Source organism: Microcebus murinus, chromosome 2 (genome assembly GCF_040939455.1).
Source record: "Microcebus murinus isolate Inina chromosome 2, M.murinus_Inina_mat1.0, whole genome shotgun sequence".
In the NCBI taxonomy this organism is placed as follows: Eukaryota; Metazoa; Chordata; class Mammalia; order Primates; family Cheirogaleidae; genus Microcebus; species Microcebus murinus.
Genome location: NC_134105.1, coordinates 74,173,552 through 74,185,958, shown reverse-complemented (window position 1 = coordinate 74,185,958; position 12,407 = coordinate 74,173,552). Strand labels below are relative to the sequence as shown.

Here is a 12,407-nt window from a genome sequence, read left to right as displayed (position 1 = left end):
CATGAGACTACTGGAATTGATAAACAAATGCAGCAAAGTCTCAGGTTACAAAATCAATGTACAGAAATCAGTAGCATTCCTATATACACCAACAACAGTTAGACTGAGAACCAAATCAAAGACTCAATACCCATCACAATAGCAACAAAGAAAATAAAATACTTAGGAATATATTTAAGAAAGTAAAAGATCTCTATAGGGAGAACTATGAAACACTGAGGAAGGAAATAACAGGGAACGTAAACAGGTGGAAAATCATACCATGCTCATGGGTTGGCAGAATCAACATTGTTAAAATGTCTATACTACCCAAAGTGTTCTACAGATTCAATGGAATCCCTATTAAAATACCAACATCATTTTTCACAGATCTAAAAAGCATAATTCTATGCTTTGTATGGAACTAGAGAAGACCCCGTATAGTAAAAGCAATCTTAAGCAAAAAGAACAAATTGGGAGGCATCAGTTTACCAGACTTCAAGCTATACTACAAGCCACAGAAACTAAAACAGCATGGTACTGGCACAAGAACAGAGACACAGACCAATGGACAGAACTGAGAATCCAGATATAAAACCATCCTTATAAAGCCATCTAATCTTTGACAAAAGCAGACAAAAACGTACACTGGGGAAAAGAATCCTCATTCAATAAGTGGTGCTGGGAAAACTGGATAGCCACATGTAGAAGACTGAAACTGGATCCATACCTTTCCTCTAACAAAAATCAACTCATGGTGGATAACAGACTTAAACTTAAGGCGTGAAACTCTAATAAGAATTCTACAAGACAATGTTGGAAAAACTCTTACAGACATTTGCCTAGGCAAAGAATTTACGAAGAAGACCTCAAAGGCGGTCACAGTAACAACAAAAATAAATAAATGGGACCTGAAGGAAATTAATAAATAAAATAAATAAACGGGACCTGAGCAAACAGACAACCTACAGAATGGGAGAAAATATTCACATGTTACACATCTGATAAAGGACTGATAAACAGAATCTATATAGAACTCAGGAAAATGAACAAGGAAAAAATTGAACACCTCTATCAAAAAGGTAGGCAAAGGACATGAACAGAAACTTTTCAAAAGAAGATAGACTGATGGCCAACAAACATATAAAAACATGCTCAACTTCTCTAATCATCAGAGAAATGCAAATAAAAACCACAATAAGATTCACTTAACTCCAGTGAGAATGGCCTTTATCAAAAAGTCCCAAAACAACAACTGTTGGCATGGATGTGGAGAGATAGGAACACTCATACATACACTGCTGGTGGGACTGCAAACTAGTACAACCTCTGTGGAAAGTAATATGAATATACTTCAAAGAGCTACAAGGAGAACTACCATTTGATCCAGCAATCCAATTACTGGGCATGTATCCAAAGGGGAAAAAAAAGACATTCTATTAAAAAGACATCTGCACTTGAATGTTTATAGCAGCACAATTCACAATTGCAAAGATGTGGAAACAACCCAAGTTACCCATCAATACATAAGTGGTCTAATAAAATATATGTACTCAGCCACAAAACAATGGTGATCTAGCACCTCTTGTATTATCCTGGATAGAGCTGGAGCCCAGTCTACTAAGTGAAGTATCACAAGAATGGAAAAACAAGCACCACATGGACTCACCATCAAATTGGTATTAACTGATCAACACTTATGTGCACATATAGTAGTAACATTCATTGGCTGTCAGGCAGGTGGGAGTGGGGAGGGGGCATGGGTGTATTCACACCTAATGGGTGCACACCGTCTGGGGGATGGCTACACTTGAAGCTCTGACTTGGGTGGGGAAAGGGCAATATATATAACTTAAACCTTTGTACCCCCATAATATGCTGAAAAAAAAAAAAAAACAGAAAAAGCAAAAAAAAAAAAAAAAAGATAGTGGGATAACAGGTATTAACTAGGACTTTCCCACGCAAACCAGAATATGTGTCCCTTTTCAGAGCATTTATCCTAGTTGTGACCCCTTCCTGTAGGCAGGCTGAAAACCTGAGGGCAGTAACTGTCTTTATTATCTTTGCATCCCCCTTGTCTAGCCAGTAGGTTATTTTAACTTTTTAATTTCAAATAATTTTAGATTCACAGAAAGTTACGAAGATAGTAAGGAGTTCCTGTATACCCTTCACCCAATTTCTCTCATTAATATTTTTCATTTTTATGGTACATTTGTCAGAACTAAGAAACAGTGTTAGTTTAACACTAACCAGACTTTTTTGATTTCATCAGTTTTTCTGTTCTGATCCAGAGTAGGGTACCACGCTGCATTTAATTTGCATGTTTCCCTGGTCTGTGACAATTTTTCAGCCTTTCCTTGTTTTTCATGACCTTGAGTCTTGAGGAGTACTGGGTAAGTACCCTGTAGAAATGTCCCCCAAACTGGTTTTCTCACAGTTAAACTGAGGATATAGGTTTTTGAGAAGAATACCACAGAGGTCAAGTGCCCTTCCCATCACACCTATTGGGGAGTACATGATGTACAGATGATGGTGATGTTACCTTCATCACATGGTGAAAGTAGTGTTTTTCCTTTCCCTACTCTGTTCTTTGGAAGCAAGTCACTAAATTTACCCACACTCAAAGAGTAGAATAAGCCCCACCTCCTTTCTTTCTTTCTTTCTTTCTTTTCTAACAACCGTATATCTCTTTGTTGTTAAAGAGCAAATAGCTTAAGAAAAATAGCTTAAGACTACTCAATGGTTGTTTCTACCCATTCAGTGGCCTGAGCAGTGGGACCTGCCAAATAGATACAGAGTACACCTGCAGACCAGTCTGCAACCTTGCGTTGAGTAGCAGTCAACTTAGGAGCTAGAGCAGTCCACTCATCCTGAAATTCCCTTGGGTCACAAGCAGTCTGCTTTTCCTTTTCAGTCTCTTCAGGATCTCCATAGAAGTAGAGATCAGGAATGAATTCCATTGAGTGCTCACTGCAGACTGCACAGAACTTCCTGGGCCAGCATCCACATCAGATCTACTGAATGAGCTCCCTTGTTACTGCATGGAAGATAATGTCCCCACAGCACAGGGAAGGATCTGTTACACAAAGAGGTGGTAAGCATGTTAACATAATTCCTCTGAGAGGCTGATGATCAACCCTGGCATCAGTAACCTTCAGAAGATGCAGCTTCCAGAAAACTGCCTGGATCTGGTAAGTGACAGATCCAGGAGTGAAGTGTCCAGCAATAGTAGTGGCTTGGACTTCATAGGAGTGGCAGCAAATTTCAGCATAGCCTGCTGGCCAGTATTTCTGGAGGACATGCCACTGACATCAGCTGGGTTATCAATGGCAGTGATGGTATGAGCCACTAGCAGAAGTTTCTCCCAGGTCCTCTGCAGATTGTGTATAATAGACACCATCTGTGATGGTGTATAATAGACACCATCACTTTTCCTTTTTGTAGTTGTACTATTCCATTTGGAAGTCAAAGTTGGTGGCAACAGATTTTCTGTTTCAGTCCTCCCAAGCTAACATAAACTTGGCAAGGGTGTATGGAAGACAGATGCAGCATCCTCAAAAGCAGCTGGTCCTGGTGGCAGTGGTACATCTGGGCATTGGTCCATTTAGATTCCTAGTTTTTATAGTGAACTGCTGGCTCCTTACCTGAGGCCCCTAGACCTGCAGGATATGGTAGATGACTGAAGAGGTACCTTTGGACACAGGGAAAAAGTGGGGGTACAGCAGCTTCTCTCCCTCCTTACTCATTCATGATAGGTGTCACTAGTAGGTCAGAGAGAAGGGCCCTATCATCATGTATGATTCTGAAGTTTTATTAATTTATACACACAATTTATAATTTATACACACAAAATTCACCTGTTTTAAGTACACAAAGCAATTATTTTTAAAGTTTACAAAGTTATGCAAAAATCACAATTTAGTTTTAGAACATTTTCATCACCCCAGAGAGATCCCTTGTGCCTATCTGCACATAATCCCCATTTTCAGACCAGATCCATGCAACCACTAATATCTGCTTTAGAGATCTGCCTTTTCTGGACATTTCATATAAGGAAATCATACCATATATAGGCTACTGCATCAGACTTCTTTCACTTAGAATAATATTTTTGAGTTTCATCCACGTTGTAGCATGTTTCAGTATTCCATTGTATGGATATATCATTTAAAAAATTCCATTTATCAATTGATAGTCATTTGGATTGTTTCTACTTTTTGACTAATATGAATAATACTACCATGAACATTTGCCTACAAGTCTTTGTGTGAACATGTTTTCATTTGTCTTTGGATGGACTAGGTGGATCATATGGGTAAACTTATGGGTAACTTTCTAAGAAACTGCCAAATGGTTTTCCAAAGTGGCTGCACGTTCCCACCTGCCATGTTATTATTATATTAGGGCTCCAGTTTCTTCACATCCTAATCAACACTTATCTTTGTCTGTCTTGGGGGTTTGAAGTGGTACCTAATTTTGGTTTTAATGTGTGCATTTTCCTATATCTTTTTTGTATATCTTCTTTACTGAAATGTCTATTGAAATCTTTTGCCCATTTTTAAATAGTTTGTCTTACTTTCAAAAGAGTTTTAACAATCAGTTACATATTCTGGATATAAGTTCTTTGTCAGATGGTGTATATGATTTGAAAATACTTTCTCCTGGTCTGTGGTTTGACATTAATTTGTTTTTCTTTTTTTTGAAACAGAGTCTCACTTTGTTGCCTGGACTAGAGTGCAGTGGCGTCAGGCTAGCTCACAGCAACCTCAAACTCCTGGGCTCAAGCAATCCTGCTGCCTCAGCCTCCCGAGTTGCTGGAACCACAGGCATGTGCCAGCATGCCAGGTTAAATACACACACACAGACACACACACACAGACACACACACACACTCACACTCTTACTTCGAGTTGTCCAGCTAATTTCTTTCTATTTTTTTAGTAGAGATGGGGTCTCGCTCTTGCTCAGGCTGGTCTCGAACTTCTGAGCTCAAATGATCTGCTCGCCTTGGCCTCCCAGAGTTCTAGGATTACAGGCGTGAGCCACCACGCCTGGCCTGTCATTTAATTTCTTAATGGTGCTTTTTTTTTTTTTTTTTTTTTGAGACAGAGTCTCCCTTTCTTGCCTAGGCTAGAGTGAGTGCCGTGGCATCAGCCTAGCTCACAGCAACCTCAAACTCCTGGGCTCAAGCGATCCTCCTGCCTCAGCCTCCCGCGTAGCTGGGACTACAGGCACAAGCCACCATGCCCGGCTGATTTTTATATTATATATATTAGTTGGCCAATTAATTTCTTTCTATTTTTATGGTAGAGACGGGGTCTCGCTCAGGCTGGTTTTGAACTCCTGACCTTGAGCAATCCGCCCGCCTCGGCCTCCCAGAGTGCTAGGATTACAGGCGTGAGCCACCGCGCCCGGCCAATGGTGCTTTTTTGAAGTGGAAAAGTTTTATATTTTGATGAAGTCCAATTTATTAATATTTTCTTTTATGGACTGTGCTTTTGGTGTTTTATTTAAGAATTCTTTTCCTAAATCAAAGCCATCTAGGTTTTCTCCAGTTTTTTTCTGAAAGTTTTATAGTTTTAGCTCAACATTTAGGTCTCTGATTCATTTTGAGTTTATTTTTGCATATGGTGGGAGATAAGGGTCTAAATTAATCATTTTTGCATCTGATATCCAAATGTCCTAGCACTATTTATTGGAAAAAAACATCTTTTCTCCAAAGAATTGTCTTGGCACCTTTGTCAAAAGAGATTATTCCTGGACCCTCATTTCTGTTCCATTGACATATGCCTATCTTTATATCAACACTACACTGTCTTGATTATTGTAACTTTGTAATAAGATTTGAATCAGGAAATGTACTTCATTTTCAGAATTGTTTTGGCTATTTTGAATCTTTGCATTTTTACATAAGTTTTAGGAACAGCTTGCCTATTTTTCAAAAAAGCTTGATTTTGATTTTGACAGGGATTGCATTGTAGATCAATTTGGGGAGAACTACTATCTTAAGAATATTAGATCTTTCAATTCATGAACATGAAATGTCTCTACATTTATTTATATCTTCTTTAATCTCTCTGAATGTTTTATAGTTTTCATTATATAAGTCTTGTATTTCTTTTGTTAAATTTATTCCTAAGTATTTAATTCTTTTTGGTGCTATTATGAGTTAAATTATTTTAATTTCATTTTTGAATTTTTCATTGCTAGTATGCAAGAACATAATTGATTTTTGTATATTGATTATTGTAGCCTGTGACCTTGCTGATCTTGGTTAGTTTCTAGTACACTATGATTTTTTTGTTGTGGTGAGACCCTCCGCTTCAGTCATACGAGGTAAAAAAATTGAAGTCCAGAAAGTTTAGGTGACTTGCCCACAGAGCTAATTATTTGCATAGCCAAGAAGAAAAATCATATCCCTACCTCCTTGCCCGCTGAGCTCCCCATTCCACCAGGCTGCTTTCTGGCCCCTTTCCATGCTTGGGCTTTAGCAGTTGCCATTTCTTCCAGTATCCAAGAGTACAGATCTGACTTTATCTCTTTTCTTAGCCTTCCAGTAAAGCTCTCCACATTGTCTGAGGACCCCCTTCAAGTGCTCTAGAGGCCTTGCTAATTTGCCTGCTTGATACACATTTTGAAAAGCAATCTAAATTCTAGAAATTGTCTCTCCTAAAAACAAATGACAGATTCTATTTTTAAAAATTCCTTGAGTCCAGAAGGTTCTGGGAATCTCCTGTTTTGGATTTGTGAGGTTAATCATGTTGCTCAGGACCATTTTATAGCATAGTCAGCTTCTTTAAAAGAATGATGACTAGACTTCCAAAGAGCTTCATCTTAGATTGCATTTATTGACCTAATTGTTTGCTGTCCTTTAGAATCTAGAGTTTAGATTGAGAAGCCAAAATGGTAATTTTCTCAACATTTTGGTCAACTGATATGATGGCTGGAGTCATCCAGGAAAATTAGAGATCATTATATTTTCTTGACTAGTCATCCAAGTTTCAACCTAATACTTCAACTTTCATTTTCAAATAAAAATACTATGTCTGGTAGCTAGGAATGCAAGGACTCGGTTATCCTTGTTGAAGTAATGGTTCTTCTCTATCTGCGAAAGTCATCCTCTGTAGTTACGGACTGAGAGACTGGGACATGGAGTGTTGAAACCTAAGGAGGTAAAGGTCTTTCTTGGAATAAAGCTAGTTATCAGTCACCACCAGATCATCATGGTGGCTAGAATTCTAGAAATGGTGAACCAGAAGTTCATTTTCTAGTCTTGTCTTCATGGAATGCATCTGTGAAACAAAAAAGGATAGTTTGAATAAAACATCTAAAATGTTTTACCAGCTGTTGTAGACATTGTGTTGTCTTTCTAATACACATTTCATTTCTTCCTCATTATGTACCAGTAGTGGTTTAGGTAGAATAGGCCCAGCTTCATTATTCAACTTGAGGGATATACCTTGACTGATCTTGGTCAGTTGAAAAATCCTTTCTGTCTCCCTCATTCCTTGCCAGAATGATTGGGTTAGCTCATAGCATTCTGTGGCCAAGTAAATTGGTTCAGGGGTGTCCTTAGTGTGAAGTTCAAAACTATCACCAGAGGATAGTGTGGTATGCTATATATAAAACTGGGGGACCAGGCACAGGGGCTTACATCTGTAATCCTAGCACTTTGGGAAGTTGAGGCAGTAGGATCACTTGAGGCTAGGAGTTCAAGACAGCCCGAGCAACATGGTGAGACCTCATATCTACTAAAACTAAAAAAAAAAAAAAATTAGGTGGCTCACGCCTGTAATCCTAGCACTCTGGGAGGCCGAGGTGGGTGGATTGCTCAAGGTCAGGAGTTTGAAACCAGCCTGAGCAAGAGCGAGACCCTGTCTCTACTAGAAATAGAAAGAAATTAATTGGCCAACTAATATATAGAGAAAAAATTAGCCGGGCATGGTGGCGCATGCCTGTAGTCCCAGCTACTCGGGAGGCTGAGGCAGCAGGATTGCTCGAGCCCAGGAGTTTGAGGTTGCTGTGAGCTAGGCTGACGCCATGGCACTCATTCTAGCCTGGGTAACAAAGTGAGACTCTGCCTCAAAAAAAAAAAAATAAAAAATAAAAAAATAAAATTAGCTTGGCACAGTGGTGCACGCCTATAGTCCCAGCTACTCAGGAGGCTGGGGTGGGAGGATTGGTTGAGTCCAGGAATTTGAGGTTGCAGTGAGGTATGATGACACCACTGTACTCTAGCCTGCATGACAGAAGACCCTGTCTCAAACAAACAAAAAACCTCAGCCCCCCTGCCCCCTGGACCTATTGAACAATTTTGTGTCTGGTAGACAGCTTCTAAGATGGCCCTCAATGGTTGCTGCCTCTTAGTATTCATGGCCTTATACAACTTTCTCATCGTGAATGTGGGCTGGACTTAGTAATTAGTTTCTAACTAACAAAATATAGCAAAAATGATGGGACATCACTTCTGAGATTAGTTACAAAGAGACTGTGGCTTCCATCATGGGTATCATCTCTCACTTGTGAGGGAAGCTACATGCCATGAGCACTATAGAGTTGCTCATGTAGCAAAGAATTAGAGGAGGTCTCTAGATAACAGTCAGTGAGAAGAAACTGAGGCCCTGAGTTCAACAGCCTGAGAGGAACTAAATCCTGCCAATAATCACATGAGTGAGCTTGAAAGGAGATCTTCTTCCAGTTGGGCCTTCAGGTGACATCATAGTCCTGGCACATAGCTTAACTGCAACCTCATGAGTGACCCTGAGTCAGAGGCCCCCAGTTCAGCTGTGTCCAGATTCCTGACTCACAGAAACTGTGAGATAAAAAAAGTGTTTGTTCTTTTAAGCCACTGTTTTGGAATAACTTGTTAGTAGCAAAAGATAACTAATATGCCACTATCATAACAAAAGTTAGTTGGAGCTGGATTTTTCCTGTTACTTGAAACTGAAAGCATATTCACCTATACTAACTAGTAACCTTGAAATGGTTACTAGACATTAAAATCTTTAGACTTAAATGAATTTACCACGGTTTACCAAAATCATGCAAACAGAAAAAAGTCTACCTACTCACAACCATCTTTATTTTTCATATGGACAATTATGTAGTAAGGCTGCATTTATTCATAATCTCTTATAATACTGACCAAGGTTTACCTTTGATTACTTAAGCAAATGAACAATATAAATAAACAATTATCACAGGGCAATTGTTAAGTCCACTTAAAACATCTATTGTTGAAAGTCCTTAAAATCACTTTAACATCATCTGTTTACATACAAGTTTAAAATATGCTAATTAAAATAATTTTGTAATTTTTATTTACTTATTTTAATTTTACTTTTTTTAGAGACAGGGTCTCTCTATGTTGCCTAGACTAGACTTGAACTCCTACCTCAGCCTCCTGAGTAGTGGAGATTACAGGATACACTACTATGCCTGGCTTAAAAATGATTTTTAATTGATATCTAAGCAGGTCTAGAAGAAATTCTGGCTAGGCACTGTTTGCTCTTGGTTTGTCTGAAAAAGAAACCTTTTAGCCGGGCGCGGTGGCTCACGCCTGTAATCCTAGCACTCTGGGAGGCTGAGGCGGGCGGATTGCTCAAGGTCAGGAGTTCGAAACCAGCCTGAGCAAGAGCGAGACCCCGTCTCTAGAATAAATAGAAAGAAATTAATTGGCCAACTAATATATATATAAAATTAGCCGGGCATGGTGGCACATGCCTGTAGTCCCAGCTACTTGGGAGGCTGAGGCAGCAGGATTGCTTGAGCCCAGGAGTTTGAGGTTGCTGTGAGCTAGGCTGACGCCATGGCACTCACTCTAGCCTGGGCAACAAGCGAGACTCTGTCTCAAAAAAAAAAAAAAAAAAAAAAAAGAAACCTTTTAACTATAAGGTGTCATGAGCTAAGGGGTATGATTAATTTAAGTCTCTGGACCTAACATTAAATGAAACAAAAAACTTCTTTCTCACCATATTTGCTAAGGGCCTTTGAATGTTATGCTTATTCAGGCCAGCCTGAGCTCACCCCCTAAGTAAAAGCCTTTGCTTTACAGAGTCCTTAGGGTAGCAGGATCACTTGAAAAGACCACTGGGGATAAACTGGAAGACAGTTACAGTGCTAATTCCTTACATTCTATTTTCTAGCAGGTCTAATAAAGGGATGCTGTTCTTTCTTATCTGGTAAAATAACTCTCTCAATTATCCTTCCTGTATATTTAAAGATTTGCTTAAAGATTGTTTTATAAAAATTCAAATAATGAAAATAAATATTACATGATAGATATCAAGTATGCTTCTGTGAAGGAGGTGGGATTGGAAGCAGAGGTGAAGGGGAATTTTCCTTTTTTATTATATATACAATTCTGTATTGCTTATTTTATAACACATTTATATTGTGTTTATCATTTAAAAGGTAAAGTTAAGGGGAAAAAAAAAAGAAAATGCACCTGAGAGGATCTCGTTTGTGGTTAAGGATGTATTTCCTCAATTATAACATTAAATCAATACCTATCTGAGAGGCCGGGCGCTGTGGCTCACGCCTGTAATCCTAGCTCTTGGGAGGCCGAGGCGGGCGGATTGCTCAAGGTCAGGAGTTCAAAACCAGCCTGAGCAAGAGCGAGACCCCGTCTCTACTATAAATAGAAAGAAATTAATTGGCCAACTGATATATATATAAAAAAATTAGCCGGGCATGGTGGCGCATGCCTGTAGTCCCAGCTACTCGGGAGGCTGAGGCAGAAGGATCACTCAAGCCCAGGAGATTGAGGTTGCTGTGAGCTAGGCTGACGCCACGGCACTCACTCTAGCCTGGACAACAAAGTGAGACTCTGTCTCAAAAAAAAAAAAAAAAAAAAAATACCTATCTGAGCACTTGGGACTGTGTGAAATGAGGATTAAGGTAGGAAGAGATGGAGAGTTATGATTAAGGCAGGACTAGGGAGGGAATACTCTGATGGGCAGTTCTGAAAGAGGCAAGGACTTGGGATAAGAGGAGAGGGCTATGTATCTGGGAGCAGGGTTAGGATTCAACAAAGCCAGACTCTATTAATAAATTCACTTGCTTGTCTGCCCATAAGATGACTAAGGTATTGGCTGGGTACAGGGTTATTTCATTGAAGGGACAGTAGGATGAGGATGTTCACAATAGATCACTGCAGGAGCTGGAATGAAGTAAATTACTACTTCCTTTGAAGAAACGTATCACATGGGACATGTAGGATGGCCAGGCTTGAGTTTGACACTGATAATGGGGAGTTTCCTGGAGTGCAAGAATCAGAGATGTTATAGCCTACAAAGGAGGAATAGCAACAAGGATGGGGTGCAAAGTAAGAGTAGCAGGAAGTGACTGAAGCAGCTGAGAACTAAGGGATAGATATCATGTCTTTCCTTAGCAAGCGGAGGGCACCCTGAGGTCTGTGTTTGGTTTTTAAAATTTCCAATATGAAAAAAAGAATCCACACAGGCAACAGATGATGAAAAAACTATAGTAAAACAATCCAACTTACCACTCTGGTTAACAGCTGGTTCTAAATACAATAGTTAAACTTTCAAGGTCTTCATTCGTTAAATGTAATTCTTCAAGCAGGGTGGCTATAAACTGTGTAAACATCACGTTTTCCTGAGAATGCTTCTGAATGCCAAGAGTCGGGGTCAATCTGAAAAAACGAAAAATACTAAATGCATATGCATGAAATGATAAGGGCTAAGGGACTCCCATCTTCACAATGGCATAGAGAATTTTATGTGGATAATAAAGTCTCTGATTTAACAAAACTCCCAGAGAGAGGTTTTACTAACAAAGGCAGAAGAGAAGTCTCAGAAAAAGATCAAAAGATCAAATATTGTTAAGTATGAAAAGAAGCCTAAAAACCTGAATCTATAACATGTTCTTCATCATGCTAGCAAAAAATACTAAAATTCTGCTCAGAAAATGAACTTCTTTCAGTGGGGAAAGGGAGGTTGTGGAGAGGAGCTTAGAGTTGAGAATGACTTTAAAAACATAATCTATATTGGATATTTGGATTATACTACCTGAAAAAAATAATACATAATAAATAAGATTACCTTTTGGATGAAACCTTAATATTTTTATTTTTTAAAACACTAAATAAAGAAATAAATAACATCTCACAAGGCACTTAATACCAACTTCATAAGGAACAATATGTCTTTTTCTCTAACCATTTCTGGTAAATATGCCTAAAGATTAATTGCATATAATGGATTATTAAAAAATAAATTTCACTGAATTGTGATAAGCATGATTTTTAAAAAGTGAGCAATATCTAATTTAATTACAAAGATTAAAGACTTTTATGTTTCATAAATATTTCTCTCTCTAGAGAGTATGCTTCCCAGAGTCTTTGCAAGTTATATTCCTGGAAAGCTTTTTGGGAGAAAATTCCTTTTTCTCCAAAGAGTTTTACA

At 38.8% G+C, this 12,407-nt stretch overlaps 1 protein-coding gene across 1 annotated transcript in view; it reads right to left on the bottom strand.

Annotated features, from left to right (window-relative positions):
- Positions 1-1,192: 1,192 nt before the first annotated feature.
- The window catches only part of RPAP2 (RNA polymerase II associated protein 2), an 83,588-nt gene continuing 72,373 nt past the window's right edge, over positions 1,193-12,407 (bottom strand). The window contains exons 12-13 of the mRNA XM_075999838.1: positions 11,486-11,635; positions 1,193-7,271 (exon numbers count right to left, since the gene is read on the bottom strand). Of these exons, the coding sequence (XP_075855953.1) occupies positions 11,494-11,635 (142 nt within the window). The 3' untranslated portion in view covers positions 1,193-7,271; positions 11,486-11,493. The remainder of the gene's footprint in view (positions 7,272-11,485; positions 11,636-12,407) is intronic.